Genomic DNA, 21,820 nt, shown 5'->3' on the forward strand with positions numbered 1-21,820 from the left:
GATACATGAAGTGAAAATTTTACTTTGGGCATTTTATGCTTGACACTCCAGATGAGCTCTCTGAGCATCTTGCAGACATAGGGACGTCCTTGCCAGTGTGGCTGGACTTGCTTCCAGGCACGCTGCAGAATGTCATATTCGCCTCATAGCGACTTTATTTTCTTTTAGCTATGCAGTGGTCATCTAAATGAGTGGTTCCTGCTCTAGAATCTGTTGAAACAAACAACTGCTCTTATTCCTTTCATTGGGCAGGACTAACTAAACTAAACCACTGGCCCAAATCTGGCCAGTTTCCTGTGGTTTTCATCCTTAACCTTCTTTCCAAATGAAGAGGGGAACCTTGGCCTTAGATGTTTTGGGGTTAGCTGGTTTCCCTCCTCTTTGATCCTCCCCCATATTGTTACTAATAAAATATTATTCGTTATTTATATACCTGGTAAGAAAATCAAGCCATACAGTAGAGTGCCCAGTGCAAGGTAAGCCCTGTTCCCACTCCTGCCTCGCAGGCTCTGCTTACTGCTTTCTTGTGCATCCTTTTAGCCTCCAGCAACCTTCATTTGGGTTCTGGCAGTAAATCTCTATAACTAGGCTATCAATCAGTGTCTCTTTTTTCCCTTCCCTAACCTTTCTCCACAGAGATCCAGAGTGGGCTTTTCAAGATGGAAGCCTGATCACGGTCTCTCCCATGATAGGAGGTGGCTTCCATTGTTTCTAGGATTCAAAAAAAACCTCCCAAAACAAACAAACAAAAAAACCCACTGTGGACCACAAAAACCCTTTGTAGTCTGGCCCTACCTCCCTTTCAGCTTCATCTTGGACCACTTACCCTCTTACTCTACCCAGTCTAGTCACAGTGGTTTTCTTTTAGTCTTTGGACTTAGCATGCTCCCTTCTGCCACTGGGCCTTTGCACATACCGTTCCTTTAATGTGGAAAGCCCTCCCCTCCAAAAACATCTAGTTTCCACCTGTCTTTCAGCTCTCAGCTTACATGTCAGTCCCTTAAAGAAGGGTTTTCTGACTTCTAAAATAGTCTAATTTTAATCTTTTCTAGTTTTCAAAAACATCAGGAAGGAATAAAGCACATTCTAAATTGTTGTAGACTCATAGAAATGAAATATTTACTGTAGCTTTTGACTTTTAGATATTTTATCATCTCAGTAGATCCTGGGGAGTTTTCTGTAGATAGCTACAAAAAAAAAAAAAAAAAGCTTTCACAAATTTATTGCTAAAAATAACATTGGTATGCTCTATTATGAACCATATTTTAGTTTATAAAGTATGTAAAATATTTACATTGATAATACTTGTAATATGTATTGTCTATACTTAGTAGGAGGTAAAAGTTCTACAGAGAAACACAAGGGTACACATGCAGCGTTGAAAAGCTTTAATATTGTCAGTGAAAATGATGACTCTTTGTTCTCATTTTTAAGGGCTAGATGTTATGAACAGAAAATTAGTTTGTAAAAATAACCAATCAGTCTACTTAAGAAAACTAAACAGTGTGTCTCTTACCTGTGCAAATAGATGGTTATCACTAGGGGCTCCCTGGAGAAACAGCTGATTTCAAGTTTAGGGTAGAGAGAGTACAAGGTGAACTAGAATATCTTGTGCCAGAAAGTGAGGCCGTACGTGCTCAGAGACTGACGGGGACATGTCAGAAGGACACTGGAGCCAGCTTGAAGGGGCCAGTGCCCAAACACGGACAATTTATGCATCAAAAAGAATGAAGACAGTAGCAGATTATAACACTGAGTAAAAGGCAAACATCCTTAAGTCCAGAAAGTAAGAAAGATGGTGAGTAGAACTCTTTATAGAACAATTCCAGCCTGTAAGTGTAAAAGCATGATAGAATTAGGAAAATCACCATTTTGTACCTTCAGATGTAAAACTGATTCAGGCAGGGCTCATCAACAGATGTTAAAATGTTTCACCTGGTGAAATGTTGTTGAGGAACAGGATTGTCAGTCTCAAGGTATCATCCCCCAGATTACACACCATTTCAGAAGGGCGAAGAGTACCGTTTAAGTGGAGAATCTGGTGGATGCTACCTTCACCAAATGAATCAACTTAATATCACCAGTAATGGGACAGACTGACGTTATGAGCCTCCTCACGGGGTATACTGAGAAGGACATCACGTGGAGAGTTCTTATCATGAGTACTTAATATAATCATAGGGAATTTATCTGACAGACTGAGATTCTGCAAAACAACTAGTCCGGTCTTTTAAAAAATGACATTGTCAAGAAAGACAGAAAAAAGGCAGGACACCTTCTAGATGCTAAGGAGATAGATACCTGAAAGCAGTGCACGAGCCTTGATTGGATCCCGGATGAAAAGGAACAGCTGGGGGAAAATTGGGAAATTTGCGCCTGGGTCATATATTAGCTCAGAAAGTTAACATTTCTAGGATATTAAGAGTGATAATGGCATTGAAGTGTTTAGGAGTAAAGTGGCATTATGTTGGCAACTTACTTTCAAATGGTACAGAAAAAAGTGCATGTATGTGAGAGAGTGAGCACAAATGTGACAGTGCTCATGGTGAGCCCAGGGGATGGGTATATGGGTGTGTATTTACTAGGCCTTCAGTTTTTCTGTACATTTGAAATTTCTTAAAATAAAAAATGTAGGAAGAAAATAGCTCATCGTGGACATGTTCCAACTCCAGGGTTTTTATTGTCTTTTGGTATTGTGTTTTATATTACTGCCCCACGTTAAAAAAAAAAAACTCGGGTTATAATTTGCCTTTATTCTGTTTTTCTAGATGTGATACAACAGAAAAACTCAGAAATACTTTGGATTACTTAAGATCATTATTAAATGATTCTACAAACTTTAAACTTATTTACAGATATGCGTTTGACTTTGCACGGGTGAGTTCTCTGGAGCCTATCCAGATGTTTCCCTCTCTCTCCCTCCCCTTTTGAGGTTTGTTTTACGTACTACAGCAAGGAAGTTGAATAAGCTACTCCCAGGATGCTAGTTAGAATTTCTCTCTATGTGTACCCTTTCTACACTAACTGATTCTGGGCAAGAATGTAGTATGTCAGCAAAAAGCTCTAGTGACAGACTATTAATAGCTCTTGAGATTGGCTTAGAAGTAACTTGTAAATGGGCATGTAATAGACACTGTTCTAAATGTCTCTTAGGTAAGCTTGACAAATCTTTTCCTTCTCACGAAACAGCAAAGCTTCACCCATTGAGTTTACTGGAATAAATTAGTCAGATCAAAGCCAGTTTCATTTTGGGTGCTATATCGTGTCTGAAAATCGTTTGAATTTCAAACGTAAGCTAATTTCAGTGGACGTTATTCAAACATAGTTTCTAGTCATCATTTTGAAAAGTGATCATCTCGTTTGTCACGCAGTGAGCCATTCCAAGTAGGTGAATAGGTGGTTCTACTGGAGTGACATAAAGCTGTATTTTTCAGCCTGGTCACTGTAAGGTAGCGAATTCTGAGGTATAAGTTGGCGTTGTGTTCATTCACTGTCCACGGCCCATATGTACGATTACACTTTATTGCAGAATGGTGGTTTCTGTTATGTTTGTGTGTTTGGTGGGTTCAGGTGACTAGGCTTTCTTGATTGCTGATTTCTTTTTAATCTTTTTTTTTTTTTTTTTAAGCAGAGAACTCAGTGACAATTCTTATTTCTTACCTCCGTGTTGATCTTTTCACTTTTTCGTCGCTTTGGCTCTGTTAGCTCAGCCAAAGGTTTATTTGCTGATGAGCATCTGTAATAATACATTATTACATCTGTGCATCTGTACATCTGGTGCATCTATAATAACACATTAGTAGTTCACTGTGATGTCCTCACTTGTGAATTTTTGCAGCCTTCAAGTAAAATCAGGACATGCATGTAAATGTATAGATGTTAGAAAAGTAACATGGTGAAATTCAGTTGCAGTGTTTTACTAAACAGCGTTTGTGTAGTTGTATATAGAATTTGTTTGCCAGATGCTTTTTAGAATAGATGCATAGTTTTTAGGATTAAATGTTTTGTTTCATGAGATTTTTTTCCTTCCAAAGTCAGCAGTGTCCTATTGTATGGGCAAAAGTTTGTTTAGAAGCATCACGCCTTTTCACGAAAATATTTTCTAACTTCCTTGTTTGAGGGTCAAATTTTCCCACGTATCCACTGCTTTAGAACCGGGTTCCATTTTCCTCCTCCCTGGCTTTCCATCCCCTTCTCTGCTGGTCACCGAGGCCCCTTCTGTTGCCTCTTTCTTGGTGCTTCCACCACAGCCTTGGGGTTGAGGCCGTGCTCCTCGCCTGTACTGCTGCCGTGGCCTTGTGTCCACATTCTCTCCCTTCTCACCCACACTCACCCCGGTGGGGTGTCCTCCATCTTCCTTCATCCTGGGACCACTCGGGCACCTTCAGCTCACCAAGCCACTACACCCGTCGTCTCCGTGTGAATGTAGTGCTTCACCCACCATGTGGGTGGTACGGTTGCGCCCCCCGCAGCTGAGGGACAGACGGGCTGGTTTTGTCCTCCTTCACAGGGGAGCAGGGAACTTGGAGCAGGGCTGCCTCGTTGCTCAGCAGTAGGTTCAGGACTCAGACTCAGGCTCTGGCTCCAGGTCGCGTCTGCGGCTCCCTCCAGGCCCTCGTAGTCCAGTCCCAGGCTTCCTCTCCCACGAGACGCCTGTGTTGTGCTGACGTCGAACGAGCAGTTCGCTGAACCTGCCGTCTGCCCCCGCCTCTCTGCTCCCTGCCTTTTGTGCCGCCAAGGCTCTGCTTGGAGCCACGTCTCTCCCCCCCCGACTGCTCTCTGCAGCGTCGGGCTTCTGGGCCCAAGCCACGTGCCTCCGCTGTCACACAGAATCATCCTGCCCCGGAGAGAACACGTGCCCTCACTTACATGGCCCTCGTATCCCTCTAGCTTGGCCTTGGAGTTTGGGTACAGGCCCACATTTTTTCTGACAGGTTAAGGGAGTGCGTGTTTTCTTTCGTCATGTCCCTGGGAGCAGCCCACAGAGATCTTTGCCGTTTAAAGAGAGTATCAGTAAATATCAGCAAATTAAGCTCCTTTATGTAATGATGAATAACAACCACCCGTATTTAATCATTACCAAATAGATTTCAGTTTAGCTAAAATATGCTCTAAGATGAGTTTGTTATTGAATCCTTTGTTTTGTTTGGTTTAGCTGTATCCCACAAGTGTCGAGGTGTTGTGTATTCATTTGCATTCAGTTCAGAATATTTTCCAGTTTCCCTTGTGGTTGTTTTGGACTCATTGGTTATTTAGAAGTGTGTTGCTTGTGTTATTTGCCAACTATTAGGACTTTCCAAGTAATCTTTCTGTCGTTAATTCTGCTGTGGTCAGAGAACATACTCTGGACAGTTTCAGTCCACTTAAAATGCAGGGAGGCTTGATCTGTGGTCCAGAATATGGTCTGCTGTGATGAATGTTTTATGTGTACCTGAAAAGAATGAATATTTTGCTGCTGTTTGGTGAAATGTTTTATAAATATCAGTTAGGTCAAGTTGGTTGATAGTGTTGTTGAGGTCTTCTGTATCCTTATTGATTTCTGCCTACTGTTCTATCATTTACTGAGGGAGGAATGTTGGACTGTCCGACTATAATTACTTCTGCCATTTGTATCATTTCTTGTTTCATGTATTTTGAAGCTCAGGCATTAGGTTTAGATAGACTTAGTATTATTATGTCCTCTTGAAGAATTGACCCTCTAGCATTATGAAATGTTTTTTATCTTGATAAAGATAATATTCCTTGTTAATATTCCTTGTTCTGAAGTCTACTTTGACACAAATATAGCCATTTCTGCTTTTTTTTATTAAAGTCTGTATGATATATCTTCTTCCATCCTCTTTAAAAACCTGTTTGTGCCTTTATATTTAAAGTGGGTTTCTTATATATAGCATATGCATAGTTGGGTCTGACAGTATATGTCTTGGGATGCTTAAACCATTTACATTTAATGTATTTATTGATATGGTTAAGTTTACATCTCCTAAACTGCTATTCATTTCTCTTTTTGTCCCTTTTTTTTTTTTTTTTTTTTCATGGTACGCGGGCTTCTCACTGTTGAGGAGCACAGGCTCCGGACGCGCAGGCTCAGTGGCCATGGCTCACGGGCTTAGCCGCTCCGCGCCATGTGGGATCTTCCCGGACCGGGGCACGAACCCGTGTCCCCTGCATCGGCAGGTGGACTCTCAACCACTGCGCCACCAGGGAAGCCCTGTCCCTTTTTTTTTTTTTTTTTGCGGTACACGGGCCTCTCACTGTTGTGGAGCACAGGCTCTGGACATTCAGGCTCAGCGGCCATGGCTCACAGGCCTAGCCGCTGCACGGCATGTGGGATCTTCCCGGACCGGGGCACAAACCCATGTCCCCTGCATCAGCAGGCAGACTCTCAACCACTGCACCACCAGGGAAGCCCTGTCCCATTTGTTTTTGCTCCTTTTTTCCTCTTTCCATGACTTCTTTTGGATTGAGGGGTTTTTTTTAGATTCCATTTTAATCATTCTTTTCCACTATTGTCTTATTAGTTGTGTCTCTGTTTCATTTTTTTTGTGTGATTGCTCTAGGCTTTACAGTGTACATCTTTAAATTTTCACAGTCCATCTTCCGATAATATTATACCACTTCATGTATAATGCAGGAGCCTTTACAATAGTGCACTTTCATCTTGCCCTTCCTTACTTTTTGCTGCTGTCATACATTTTACTTATACATGTATTATACATCTCACAATCTATTGTTTTAGTCTGTTCAGGCTGCTGTAACAAAATACAAGAGACTCAGTAGCTTATAAATAATGGAAATTTATTTCTCATAATTCAGGAGGCTGGAAAGTCCACGATCACAGTGCCAGCAGGATAGGTGTCTTTCTGCCATAAGCTCACATGGTGGAAGGGAGGAGGGAGCTCTCTGCAGCTGAGGACCCCACCTCCTATTACCATCATCTTGGCGATCAGGGTTTCAACATATGAATTAGTGGGGGGGCAGACACATTCAGATCATAGTATATATTAATATCATTTTTGCTTTAAATAGGCAAAAATATCTTTTATATTTACCCACATATACACCACTTGTGTGCTCTTTCTTCCTTTTGTGTGGATCCAGATTTCTATCTGGTATCATTTACCTTCTGCCTAAAAAAATTCCTGCAGCATTTCTCATAGTACAGATTTTCTGGTGATGAATCTCTAAGCTTTTATTTTGCCTTCAATTTAGAAGCTACTTCTCTGGATAAAAGATTCTAGATGGACCATTTATTCTTGTAGTACTTTAGTGATAGTTCTCCATTGTCTTCTGTCTTGTGGAGTTTCTGATGATAAGTCTGGTGTCATTCATTATTCCTTTGAGCATACTGTCTTGTTTTGTTTTCTGACTGCTTTTATTCTCTTTTCACTGCTTTTCAGCAAGTTGACTGTGGTGTGCCTTGGCGTAATTTTCCTTATGTTTATTCTGGTTAAGGTTTGTTAAGTTTTTTAGGTCTTTGGACTTATAGTTTGTATTAAATCAGGAAATTTCTCAGCTGTTATTTCTTCAAATATTTCTTCTGTTCTCCCTCTCTCTTCCTTCTGGGACTACAGTTGTACCTATGTTAGATGCTTTATATTGTCCCGCAAGCTACTGATACTGTGTTCAATTTTTTTGTTTTTGTTTTCCCTTTGGATAATATTTATTACTATATCTTCTAATACTAATCTTTTCTTCTGCTAATCGTAGTAGCCCCAGTATATTTTTCATTTCAGATACTATATTTTTCATCTCTAGAAATTCCATTTGTATCTTTTTATATCCATTTCTCTAATCATAATAATATTTTCTTCTACCTTCTTGAACATCTAGAATGTGTTTATAACAGCTGTTTTAACAGCATTGTCTTCTGGTTCCATCATATCTGTCATTTCTATATCTCTTTCTCTTGGTTAAAATTTTTATCTTGGTTGTGGGCGATATGTTACCGCTTCTTTGCATTCCTAGTAGTTTTTTTTTCTGTTTTTGTTGGATGCTGGGTATTGTGAGTTTTATGTTGTTGGTTGCTGGGGTTTGTTGTATTCCTTTAAATAATGTTGGATTTAAATTTTTTTCTGGTATATAGTTAAGTTACTTGGAATCAGATTGATCCTTTGAAAGGACTGGTGCAGAGCAGCCTCAGCCTAGGGATGACTTAGCCCCACTAGTAAGACAATAATACCCTTCTGAGGATCCTATCCAAGGCCCTATGTATTATGAGATTTTTTCCACTGTGGCTGGTGGAAATAGAAACTATTCCCAGCCCCATGTGAGCTCTGGCAACTTCTGTGTACTCTTCTGCAGTGATTCTTTCCCAGACTCAGGTAGTTTCCTCTCACATGTGCACAGACAAGTCCTCATCCAGCGGCTGGGGAGACATTCTGTGGGTCTCCAGGTCTCTCTGTGCAGCTCCCCGCTTGCTGGTATTTTGCCCCACCAATTATATACCTCCCTGAACTCCACCAACTCTGTCCTTTCCAACTCAGTCGGTTGGGGTTCCACTGGGCTGGGGCTAGGTCCCCCTCCTGTGTTGTGGCCTGAAAGCCACCCCCGCACAGTATGCTGTTGTCACTGGGGACTTATCCTTTTTCTCAGGGGCCACTCCTGTTCTTCACACTGACCAGTGCGTGAGAGCCATTGTCTCATGTATTTTGTTCAGTTTTCTGGTCATTTGACGTGCACGGGGGGTGGGAATCTGGTTTCTCTAACTCTGTCTTGGTTGGAAGCAGAATTCAACCCCCCACCCCCTTCTTCCCTCCAATCCTTTTCTTTTCCTACTAGAAAAATGACTCGTAGAGGTAATAACACATAATTACACAGCAGACCTTTTAAAATTAAACTTTTAGTAAGAACTGAACTTTGTTATAGTTTTTGTTTGTTTGTTTGTTTGTTTTGCGGTACGCAGGCCTCTCACTGCTGCGGCCCCTCCCATTGCGGAGCACAGGCTCCGGACGCGCAGGCCCAGCGGCCATGGCTCACGGGCCCAGCCACTCCGCGGCACGCGGGATCCTCCCGGACCGGGGCACGAACCCACATCCCCTGCACCGGCAGGCGGACTCCCAACCACTGCGCCACCAGAGAATCCCTGTTATAGTTTTAATATCCTAAGTACTCTCTATTGGAAATAACAATGACATATGTTAAATATTCTGAATTACCCTTTAATATTACCAGGAAAGAAACTGTAGTACCAGAAAGTGATAAAATGCCCCTTTTAACATCTCTCCACCAAAATTATAATCCTAAGAGTGTGATTGTTTTCCCCTCACCTTAGAACCTTGTAGGCAATTAAAAATAGTACTTGGTTGTAAAGTTATATTATTTTTCTCCTGATTTTACTTTGACTTGAACTTATGTGTAGTCTTAGGGATGGCAGAGAATCATGAAACTTGAGAGTTGAAAGAAACCACAAGAGGATACTTGGTCCAGTCTTGTCACAATGCAGACAACAAGGCTGAGGGCCAGAGGGGAGGGGACAACACGAGGGCCTGGGCTCTGCCCCTGAGTGCAGACCGTGTCCTCTCCATGGAGCCACACCACCTTCCTGACTCAGACTGTCCACCGTCCTGTGGTGTCCTGTTCCACGAAGATGGTGGGGTAGAGACTCATAGAGCTGAAATGGCCAGTTCCTTCTACAAGTGGAATTTTGTCTGAGTACTTTTATGCTTAGCGTTTTCCCCCTAATGTAGATTTTATTTATTGTATAAACAAATATGGTTGTGTGAATTCCTTAAGTAAAACAGCCATTTTTGCCTTGACTCCTTTAAAAGGACCTAGTGAGAATAAGATTGGACAAATAGAATGAGATAAAAAGACTAAATATAGTGAATTTTTTGGTTAATCTGGGACTAGTTATTAAATATGAGTTAAATTTGTTTTTTCTACATTCTCTGGGGCAGAGACAGGGCACTGTGCTGAAAGCCACAGAGAGTTGCCTCTTGGGGTTCTGAGAAGGATGAATGTTGGGCTGAGTGAAGTGCTGATAGCAGCAGAATCTTGGCATCTGGCTGAGAGTGGACACCATGAATTGACGGTGATGCTGCTATCGGAGATCTTCCAGCAGTGCTGCATCCGACAGCCTTGGTGTAGGAAGGCGAGAATGATGGGGAGGACTGAGGCAAGGCCTCAGTGGGCTCGGAAGTGGGGTTGGGGAGATGGGGGCTGAGTGGAGCCCTCCCACGTGACTGAGGTGGAGAATTGTTGGATGGAGAGAAGGGAGGCCTTCAGGGTGAAGGAGAGGAAGGGCAGTGAGCAAGAGAAGAATGGGAGATTCCTCTAGGGGCAAGTCCTTGTTTTTCATTACTTGCAGTAAAGCTTGAAGAAGTTGTAACGGAGGGTTTTGTGGAGGCCGAAGGTACCAGTGGGAATCCCCCTTCCTGAGAGGTGATCCTGTGACAGTTAATCTCTTGTTACAAGTCAGTCCTCACAGCCTGTCCCTTGATGCACCCACTTTTCCAGGTACCAGTGCTTTTATTTAGTTTCTGAGGAGGTGTTTCAAGAAAGTGTAAGAGGTCACAGGTGAAAGCCAACGTCTACGTCGCTTCCATTTAATGGAATGGTTGTGGATGTTACTCATAGAATTTGCGAAGGAATATTTTGCTGGGTCTTGTGTTCAACACCCCCTGTTATCAGAGAACTCTGCCTGGCTCTAATCTGACATCTGCTCTGACCATTTGATTCATTTTCTCTTCTAACCTGAGTCAGTTTCTTACTTCTTAACCGATGTGTTTGTCTAATTTCCCTTTCCACACAACCGCCAACGCGCCAGACACACACACGTACGTACTCCTCTCTGCTTCTACCTTGTACTTTCATTGTAAATTATGAGGAAAACAGAAGGTGGGCCTGGGCGAGGACAGAAGTAGGAAGAATATGCGGTCATCTAATCTGAGGTCTGTTACCCTGGACATCTTGTCAGCTTTACCTTTAAGATTACTGTTTGGTTATTGCCCAGATTTGCTCATCAGTTGTTTGTAAAGTGAATTGGGCTGTGTGTCTCTTAACATTGAGAGCTGTCTTCCCCCCTTCCTTCTTGGGGAGGTGGATTGGTGGTACACGATGAAATGCTCAGGCTTGGAATCAGACTCCTGGTTCAAGCCCCAGCTCTTATCGATTGTCATTTCATTCCTGTGCCTCAGTTTCCTTATTTATAAATTGGGGATTATAACAATGCCTATCCTAACACGGTTGTTGTATTAAATGGGTTTGAAGTATGAGGCACTTAAAACAGTTTCTGGCTCAGTTTAAGTTCTCAGTAAAAGTTAACCACAGAATTAGAAATGGTTGTTGAATTATTCTTCGCGACATTACTTAGGTTTCAAATAATAATTTACCTTCCAAGAGTAGTGCATACAGTAATAGAATCTATGCCAAACAAAACACTGTGGAGGCTATGCCTGTTGGCAGATCTTTCTTTTTCTTTTGTTTTAAAGGAATTGTCAGTAGTTGAGCTTAATCAAGTAATTGCCTTGCAAACATTGTTATTTGAAAACTATGCTGGGGTAAGTTCTAAGAGCATCATGGTTTAGTTTCACTTTTCCCAGTGGGAGGGCACTCATGGGTTTTATGACCTTTTTGCTCGTTTTTAATGTGTATTAAAAAAAAAAAACTCTCATTCAAAAAACTGATTTGCTGTATTTTCAGCTTTGTAAACAACCACTTTAAGATTTGAGTTCTTTAGCGCTATTTTTGCCTTATGTTTGTTGAACTGTGGTAAGGAAGACTGCATTTTCTCTTTCTATTTTGTAATCCTGTGGTCTCAAATGAGAGTTCCGTGACCTATATTACAGGTCTTCAGTGAAGACCTTTTGATTTCATGTACTGATTTATGACTTGGTTGTCGCCATTTAAAATGTTTGTGATCATGGGCATTTATATACTGTTTCTCAAGTTCATCTAGTCTCTCTCGAAAATCTTAAGGATTTCTTTTTTAATGTTGAAGATTTTTTCTTTATAATTTTAGTAATTCAACATTCCCCTTTTCGAGTGCAAGTCTTTAAGCTATTAAAACTGTGAAAATTGGAAGTAGATAACTTGACACAAGGGTCGATGATACAGCATATCTGGATACCTAGATGTTTGAAGATTAATTTTTGTAATATATTTATATTTGCATATTGACAATTAACTGTTTAATTACTTTGATTCAGTTTGTGTCATTGGTGCCATTTAAGAAAAAAAATGCTTAGTTTTCACATCTTGCAGGAAGACCTGTGTTGGAACAGTCTTACATAAACAAAGGCAATATTTGTTTTCATTTTTGAACGTCAAATCAGAACTTGGTAAAACTTCATTATTCTCTACTCTGCATTAGGTGTTAGTAGTCTTTAGCTTGAGTAGTGCATTCCATATACGAAACATAACTTCATAGAATATTCAGAGAAGGATCCTTTGGTCTTGCAGCTGCAAATAAGAGGACTGATCTCATCTGTAACTGAATTTTAAAATCTGTGTTTAAGGAAGACCACAAGGCAGAATCTAGTTGTGTATTGTAGGGGGTTAGTACATCTTTGGTGTGTGCATAGAACCTGTTCAGTTCCTATTATTATTTGAAAAATAAAATTGCTTTTTATTTTGTTATCTTAGAAAATGAAAGTTGGGTTAAGAGGCAGGCAGGGAGAAAAGTTTCACTTCTTCTCCCTTAACCTCGGTGGGCCTTCTGGGGATGCTTATTGACTCTGGACAGCCTGTCTCAAGGTACTTTCTGCTTAAATTCTGACCTGGAGATGCAGAAATCTGCCTCTCGCTCCATGGTGCTCCACGAGCAGAGTCCACAGCGTTGGTGTTGACAGTGTACTATTTGAATTTCCTGCGAGGGGTTTCTAGATGTCTTTGCTGTATTCCTTGAATTTGTTAAGGTGATTTTTTTTTTTTTTTAATACTTGTAATGTTGATGGCTGCTTCATAGCATTCTGGGAGATTCATTTCACTTTTAATTGGGAAGCCCTTTGAGAATGCCATTAGGATCATTGTCAGAGAACCCCCTGGGCATGTCTCCATTTTGCTGTTCAGTAGCTGTTTGCTCTGGGGTCTCTCAGCTGTGCTGTCCCCAGGAATTCGGAATGCCCCCAGTCATGGTCATTTGCACGTAGCCTCACATCCACCCACAGGCAATGTTGGTTATCAGCGAGATGCCACTGTTGAGATCGAGAGTGCATCCATAATATCTCTCTCTTATTTGCTAGGCAGAAGATGGTGTTAGTGATTGCGAGCTGCTGGCTGGCACCCTTGCAGAGCAGGAGTAAGTGAGTGCTGTTCAGCTTTCCAGTCCTGTGAGTCTGATGCCTTTCATCCATGTTTTGGCATCGCTGCCAAACACATGCATTGAAATCCTTCATGATCATCAGTTTGTCAGATGATTGCACTGTTTCAAAGAGTCTGTCCAGGTCCTTTGTATCTTTTTTTTTTGTCACCTTAGTGTATGTCCATTGTGACGGGGACATGGATGATGTTGGAAGAAGGCACAGTATGTTATCAGGGCGAGACTAGCGCCTTTAGGTTGAGTGAAGGATTACGAACTCCTCCAAGGGAGAGCATTTCCAGAGCGCCCGTGCCCTCAGCCCAGTGCTGCCGGAGCTGTTGTTCAGCAGGTGACCTGGGGGCCCGGTCCTGTGGTGCCGCGTGTGTTTTCAACAGTCCCCTCGTTTTCCTTGTGGATGCTCCATAGCGGGGTGTGCCGTTGCTGCCCCACCCACGTGACACGGTGAGAGGAAGCTTTCCGTTTCCTTGCACAGTGCACCGCAGAAGCAAGAGCCCGTGCAGTGCCACAGACCTGTGAGGCTTGGTGGCAGAAGGTGGGCCCCCTCGAGGGCACCTTTCCTGCCGTCGTCCTCTCCACGGAGTGAGTACTGCAGCCCTGAGCAGGATGATATGCGTGGCCGGGGACCGCAGAGCAGGCTGTAGAGAGGAGGCCCCTATTGGCACTGCACTGTGGAGTGGGGGTCCCCCGCCATCCTCAGACTTCAGTTGTGTGGCCAGAACAGGGAAGGCTGACTCGGAGCCATCTGACCTGGTCTGTGGGTGAACGGTCGTTGTGCTGTACCACCAGGACCAAAAGACAGACCCATCACACATCTTCCCGAATCTTCATCTACTTTGTTGGCTGTTGAGTTAGGCCCTTACATTTGCTGTATTGTTTTAAGTCCGTCACTTTAAAATTCAGTGTCACGGCCAGAAATTCTCTGTATACTAAAGAGCACTTCACTGTTAGAATCCTTGCGGTAACAATTTTTTGAGGAGGTGTGTGTAGCCTGCATATGTGGCTGACAGTGGTGGTCATGGCATCACCCCGTAATTTGGTGAACATCTAGATTCCACCCCATGTGGGATAGCCAGGCACTTTTCCTTTTCCCTTTGTAGAAAAGTACTTTTGCAAACTTTCTTTGAAGTTGAGATACCACAAGGAGGCTAGCTCTGGATATATAAAGTTTACCACCTAGGGCCCCACGTCCTCTGTCCTTTTGCATAGAAACTGCCCACCTGTAGTTCCCGAATGGAACTTTGTGAGAAAGATCAGTGAGAAATTAGGATTCTTAATTGCGAGTATAAGTAAAATGAGCTTAATCTGCCCATATTCAGGTTTATGTAAATGTGTTTTCTGGATTCCTTATGCAATGTTGTCTTTCACTTGGCTGTTAGTTAGGGGTGTTCTGCTAGATTTCACATCCAGCGACTCCAAGGTAAGGACTGTAACGGGTAGACAGACTGCTTTCTCCCAGAGTGGGGGAGTGAATGCATCCTCTGATTTGGGAAGACCCTCCAGAGCCCCAGCATTCATTATGAGCTCAATTTAACAACATTTTTAGGTTACAAGAAAAACATTTACCAAAGAAATAAAAATTGGTGGAAAAATGATTTTTATCAAGGAAACCTGATTCCTAAGCATGGAATTAGAAACCTTTAAACTCCATTTAGTCAAAGTTATGGGCTTTGGGATCAGTAATTATGATGTTGATAATAATCATAAATGTCAAACAGCAAGTTACAGATTTTTATTTATCGCATGAAATAATCATATAGAGATTGTTACCATGTAACTAATGTATTTTGCATTAGGGTGATCAATCAGTTGACATGACTCTTTCTCACAGTAAAATTATATAGTACAAAACCGTTTACTCTTCCCACTGTGTCCTGACTACCTCCCCTCCCCCACCTTAGTCTGAATTCAGGGTTTTTATAGTGTATGATAAATGAGCTGTTTACTAATTTTTTGTTGAAGTAAAACAGAAATTTGGATTATTGGGATTTATTATTTGGGGGCACCTGGCTCATCCTTGTTTTTGTTTGTTAAACAGGAAAAGGACCAGCGCAGCCTAGACATAAACACTGCCAAGTGCATGTTGGGACTGTTATTAGGAAAAATCTGGCCCCTTTTTCCAGTTTTTCACCAATTCTTAGAGGTACTAAATTGTTATTTTATGGAATGTATGTTTGCTTGCTTAGAACAACCAAGTATACTTTATTTAACTCTTTTATGTAATTTTCTGTTTGTTGTACTTTTCTGCCTGTAGGAACTGTGGTGATGTAATTGCTGTCAGTGAGCACTTCCCTGTGTTCTGAGTGTGCCCGTGTGTGCATTGCATGTGCCGCATCGCTCCCCAGTACAAACATATCAGAGACAGCGCGGCTCTGTCCTTTCCTCTCTTGTCCCCATTTTAAAAGCTAGTTTTTGTTTAGATTTCCTGCTCTTTATAAAAAGAGTAAAACAAGATTTACTTTCTTTTGTGGCTTTAGGTGAAGTTCTACTTTTCTGAAGCAAAGGTTAGGGAACAGCCACCTGCCTTCTCACTAAATTAAGTTTGTAATGTATTCTTATCTACGCTTATCTCCAAGTAACTTGGGGACCTAGATCAATCTAAGTGGCAAACTCCTTCAGGCAGCATCTCCTGCAGTTAAAATTTTCTTCACGTTTGTGTTAGAAGTAATCCAGCACTTTCCTCTCTCATTGTCGTTCGTTTGCTTTAAGTATTAGCGATAGAAATTTTGAGCTGTTGGTTATTAAGAACTGGCTTTGTTGCAGTGTAATAACTCTGCAGGACCTGAAAGAATCTGAGATGTAAATTTGAGCTACATGGGTTGTCATGTCATATAGAGCATCCTTCTTGCCCTCCAGTCCCAGACCCCTTTAAAAAATGCTTTCTGCTTGAAAGGATGAGGGTGTTGCATCTTTGAGAAGATCCTGGGCCTTCCCCTGACTCCAGCTTCACTCTTGAAATGATCTTCCTTACAACTTACTTGGTGTAATGGTCCAGAAAAACTTCCAACTGATAGGATTCTTTGGGAAATATTATTAAAAATTGCTTTTAGCATTACTAACTGGGACTCCCAAAGAAAGGTATAAAAACTAGTTTTTAATATAAGAAGTACTTGTTTACTTGTACTTGTGACAACCCATATTTACCGGTGATCTGTTCCAGTTTCTCTGACAGCCTTAAGAAGTGTTAGCTTTGTTTGGAAAATGAGTAGAAACAGGTTCCTGTTCTCAGAGAGTTGGGCAGAATTTGAGCCCGGGTGTGAAGGGTTCTGTAGCTGAAGACCTTGCCGCCAGCAAATTTGACTTCGCACAGTTCCAGGAGCACCATCAACTGTTTCGGTGACTGGGTTTTGCTTTTAGTTGCTTAGAAAGTTAAACTTGTGGTCTGTGCTTTGTTCTCTCTCTTATATTAGTTTGCATTTTTCTTTGAAAAGGGCACAATAATCCTTTCATTTGAGCTTTTCTTGTGTTTGCATCCTCCAAACCGTTGGTGCAGCTCTCTTTGCTTTTAAGTACTTGTTTTGTTTTCCAGTGTTCCTGATTTTAGTGGTGAGGATTTTTAAACATTGTTGGACTGGGTTTTATTTTTAAATCTTTATACAGGAATACTGTATTTTAAAATATGCATGTGGCATATTTCTTGTCTGGGAGGAAGAGAAAAACTAGTTCATCGCTATTCTGAGTTCTTTTATGATCAGACTCAAGTTCTGAATTATTAGAGGAGTAACCCTTCAGTGGCTAGACCGCCTGGTCCTGAGACCGCTTGCAGCACTCGGCGAGGTCTCGTTGACTCAGCCCACCACTGCGTGCGCTGTAAGCTAACAGTTGGCAGTGAGCATGCCGTTCATGTCAGGGGCTATTAATGGGAGCAACTCTTTATTTAGCACTTACTGTGTGCCAAGCACTAAATAAAGTACTTTACGTGAATTAGAGAAGTTATCTCTTTAAATCCTTGCCACATCTCTGTGGGATAGGAATTATCGCTCTTTTACGTAAAAGGGTTTCTGCCAGTTTAGAAATTTCACTTCTGGGGGATGTAAAATTGTGTTTTTTGATGTATTTGTTGTTTTGTGTTGAGCCCCCATAATATTTTTGTAATGAAAATTGTCATCTGAAGCTCCCCTCTTGCCCTCTCTCACCCTTCTCCTAGATTAGTGCTGACTTCCCTGGTGGTCCAGTGGTTAGATTGGTGCTTAGCGTACCTCAGATGGAAAGAGTTAACCTTCGTGAACTTTATTAAGTTGATTGTTACAGCAGTTGAAACCATCTCATTTGTTAATTGTGTGTGTCAGTAATTCATACTACTTTTCCCTCCACCAGCAATCAAAATATAAAGTTATTAACAAAGACCAGTGGTGCAATGTGCTAGAGTTTAGCAGAACAATTAACCTTGACCTCAGCAACTACGATGAAGATGGAGCATGTAAGTACGGGGCAGGTGTTCCCCCGCCCTCCCCCCGCCCCTGCACATTTGCTCATCTGCCTCATTGTGAGAAGCCTCATAGCCGTGTTCTCTCTCTCTCTTCAGGGCCAGTTTTGTTGGACGAGTTTGTGGAATGGTATAAAGACAAACAGATGTCCTAGGACTTTATGCATAGCAGCGAGAGAGTCACTGTTACCACAGTTATGTCAACCATTAGCCATAAATTGCTGTTTGTATCCAAGCGCATGCTGCTTTTCTTGCACTGTCTCCCTTTGGCAGGGACGTGTTGGTGTTTGCTATTGAATGGGCCAGCTCTGCTTGCTGTGTAGCATTGTCCTCTTGGAAGGCTGCTTTGCAGTTTGTATTTACACTACAGATTGGTGAATTTGCCAACGTCCTCACTGTGATTATGTGTATATTGCTGTTTAAATTTTGTATATGTGTATAAAAAGAAGAAGCTTCACCTAGAGATTATTTCTGCAAAAATGTATTGTAAAATAATTTTTGTGGCATATTTCTAGTCCCTTTTTTCAGATGAACCAATTATACATTTATTTGGTCTCAAATGTAGCATTTCAGAAAACAAGACAGAACAACTGTTACCATATGCAAATGTTGCCAGAATTAACCTTATTGTTTAAGAGGCCAACTTTGGAAGGAGGGGGGAGTCATAACTTTTCAGAGGCATATGCCAAATATAATTTGGTTTACTTAAATATTAGCATTTTTAAATGATGGAAGTTAGAATAATTGAACATACAGATACATACTATGCCACAAATCATTTCCACCATGCAGGGTATAGGTTTTGATTTTCTAATGTGAAAGCTAGCGTGGTTTGCCTATAGGTACAGATGAACAAATTAAAATTGCATCTTTTTCTTTTTCATTGGTTTTAAACTTTTGTAAGCAACTTTAGCGTGTTTTTTTTTTTTTTTTCTTGTGCATTCTTCTAGCCAGTGTTTGGTCTGCTGATGCTTTCTATGCCATTCTAAGTAAAATTTATTTTGCCGCCTCCACGATAACCTAGTGGTTTGCTGGCAGTTTGTAACTGCAGAGCACCTTTAGTTGTGGCTTGAATTTTTAGTTAAGCTTTCATGGTGTTTAGTTCTCTAGTTTTGAGGGGGAAAGAACTATACTATAAGTGAGAGGTGTTTTGTTTTCCATTTTTGTTTCTTTCACGCTAGGCTTTTACTGGCAGAATGTCCATTGCAGGCAGTGGACACGACACCACCAGCATTGAGCTAAAATCTCTATTACACCTTTCCTGGAGGGGCCGCTCATCATTACCTGAGTAATGTGTACAGAGAGGTGATAGCCATTATTTATGTGGATGAGGAAACAAGAGTAAACAGGACGGTAGTTTTAGGTTTGTATTTTATGTCTTCTTTTTTTTTTCCCCCTTGTCTTACCCTACCCAAGGAAATGTATAAATAACATGTTTCTCCCTCAACTATCTGGTGCTATTGAATGACTAATTTAGTCCCTAAAGTTTCGTGAAAACACAAAAGTCTAACGACTTAAACTAAGTGAAAGCTAATGGTGCATTTAAACACTAGTTGTGAGCAAAATCCATGATTGAACGTGCAGCGGTTGGAAGAGGTTCCGATTATTTCAAAATCTGGCCCCCAAACCTTTTGGGTCAAATGTGAACCTCTAAATGGCACTAAATGAGCAAAGCACACGGACAGTGCTACTCTTGACCATGATTTCACAGTTTCTTTGCCAACAGTGTTCAGATTTTCATATATTATTTTTTTCCCTAACTGAACCACCGAAGACAGGAATTTTGTATGTATATACAGTGTGTGTGCATATACAAAATCATGATATGGTAGAATGAAATTACTTCCTTTTTCTACCGAATAGAAAGGTTTGGTTTGCTGTGAAATAAACCAGAAGTTGGAAAAACTCTGTAGTGATTAAGCATACTTAACCATTCCTTGTTGAGAAGTTGTAGACTCCCTTCTACCTTACACATTCACACCATTTTGCACCAGTTTGCACAAATTCCTATCTGCAAAGCATAGAAGATGTTGAGCAAGCACTGCTCCTGAGACCAACGCGTTGAAAGGGCTTCCGTTCTGACGGGCGCCTGCTACTCCAGTGGCGATTGGCCATAGGCAGGTTCCAATCTGTTGAAAACTTGAGTCATTTTCAAAAGGATCCAATAAAGTTAAAAAATTACACTTTAAAGGCAGCAGTTCTTAAATTTGATCAACTCTAGTTTTGTTTAAAGCAAATATAAATCATAGATGAAATTGGTTTAAAAGGTATTGTTAGAAACTGGAGACTTTTTTAAACACTAAAGCACAGTTAATCCTAAAATAAAAGGATTGTTACAGGGAAGATGTTACATTTTAACCACAATGGACATTTTGATGATAGGGGTTTTGGAAGAGCCAAGTAAAAACTATTTCATGATGTACCTAATATGGAAATAAGTATTCCAAAGGGATAATCTTGCGTATTTAGAGAAGTCCAAGTAATCTTTGAACTCCCTTGAAAAATAAATCTTTGTGACTGCAGAGTGCTTGCCCTTGGTTTTCTTGATTCTGTGCAGTTATTTTTAAGGGGAAGAAGAGGGGCCAGGGTAATAAGACACTTTTTCTTAAAAATGTCCCTCAGTTACATAAGCACTTGTTTATGGGTGAATGCCAAGTGAATGAGGGTGCCTTTTTCTGGTTTTTCTTTCTCACCTACGTTTCCCCCCTTTCTCTTTCCATCATGTTTTGAACTCCACGTTGCAATACTCTGTCATAATAGAATGCAACTTTTAGATGTTTACTGCTGCAGTAGGTTGGAAATTCCCTTATTTGATTTGCCATAAACACCTTCTATAACATTACATGCAGCTTATTTGAAGCATGACCTCTGAATTAAGTTTTTATAAATCTGACTAGACAGACCTCTAGATTCTGGATTAACAACAAACTTCTGTTGCCTCTCAGTCTCCATCTTAACAGTGCTTTTGAAGTTTATACAGAAAGCTTTAAAAGTTAGTGTGTGCCCTTGGTTTTTATTCTTACAACTGCTAAAATACCTCTGTACGCCTTATCTTTTATTCTTTCATACATTGTATAATATATGTATAGAATTCATTGACCAACTGAAAGGTTGGGTGTCTGTAAATGAGACCAAAACGTGGGTTGCTTTTTTTCATGAAGTCATTTCTCTTGGGGGTTACTGTTAGTGAACAGCAGCTAACCTGTAACTGTGAATGCTTCGTGTCGTCAGTATTTGCATTACCTTCATAAACGTGTGCAAGTCCTGTGACTCCCAGCTTAACTGAAATACTGTTATGCCATCTAACTTGAGTACAGCAAACTGGTTTTAGGTTTTAATGGAATTGATGTAAAACGATACCCCATAAATAAAAAGTATTTGTGTTTGGTTTCAGAACTGATTTGTCAATTCTTTCTTCTCTTCTCTGAATTTTTCTTTAAAAATCACTTACGGTAGTTTCAACGTATTTCGTTTTTTAATCTCTTTTGCTTTTCCCCGACTTTTTATATGGAAAAATTTCAAAGCTACGGAAAAAACGCAAGAATAACATAATGAACACTCATATACCTATCACCTACGTTTTCCGTTCACATTTTGCCACATTCTCTGTGCCACTCTGAGAGTGTGTGTGTGTATGTGTGTACTTCTCCCTATAGATACAGAGATGGAATTTTTTCTGAACTATCCTAAAGTAAGTTACATTATGACACTCCGTATTTTGAAACAAGGGCATTCTTATAACCACAATACACTGCTCACACTCAAGAAATATAACATTGATACAATACTATTACCTAATATACAGTCCAGATGAAAACCTCCCCCTTGGTACCAAGAATGGGCTTGAGAATTATTTTATTTTTAATCCAGGGATAAGCAATGCATTTAGTCGTCATGCATCTTCAGTTTCCTTTAACTTAGAATAGTTCCAGATACAGTATTTTAATAAGACAGTACAAACAGTCTTCAGCCAAAGAGGAAAAAAAATTAAAATTCTTTTAGTAAAATTAAAAATTTACTACTGTGGAGTATTTCTAAATATCGAGCTAATAACCTAGTGCTTACCATGTGCCAGGAGCCAGGTAGAAATGACCTGGCTACTATCTCCAAGGCTACCACCCACTTAGTTTGTAAGT

The 21,820-nt window shown here is 40.8% G+C and overlaps 1 protein-coding gene across 6 annotated transcripts in view; it reads left to right on the forward strand.

The window, feature by feature from the left end:
• Positions 1 to 21,080, forward strand: part of DCUN1D4 (defective in cullin neddylation 1 domain containing 4) — a 68,726-nt gene extending 47,646 nt beyond the window's left edge. For 4 of the 6 annotated variants that reach the window (XM_022564507.3, XM_089911913.1, XM_022564489.3 and 1 more), the window contains 4 exons: positions 2,769 to 2,877; positions 15,297 to 15,401; positions 17,576 to 17,678; positions 17,784 to 21,080. In XM_022564507.3, the coding sequence (XP_022420215.1) occupies positions 2,769 to 2,877; positions 15,297 to 15,401; positions 17,576 to 17,678; positions 17,784 to 17,839 (373 nt within the window). In that variant the 3' untranslated portion in view covers positions 17,840 to 21,080. The remainder of the gene's footprint in view (positions 1 to 2,768; positions 2,878 to 15,296; positions 15,402 to 17,575; positions 17,679 to 17,783) is intronic. The other 2 variants (XM_089911911.1, XM_022564482.3) reach the window with 2 other exon arrangements.
• The last annotated feature ends 740 nt before the right edge of the window (positions 21,081 to 21,820 follow it).

The sequence above is a fragment of the Delphinapterus leucas genome, chromosome 5 (assembly GCF_059928025.1).
Source record: "Delphinapterus leucas isolate spDelLeu-1000000601 "Yukka" chromosome 5, BTC_Dleu_Yukka2, whole genome shotgun sequence".
NCBI classification, from domain to species: Eukaryota; Metazoa; Chordata; class Mammalia; order Artiodactyla; family Monodontidae; genus Delphinapterus; species Delphinapterus leucas.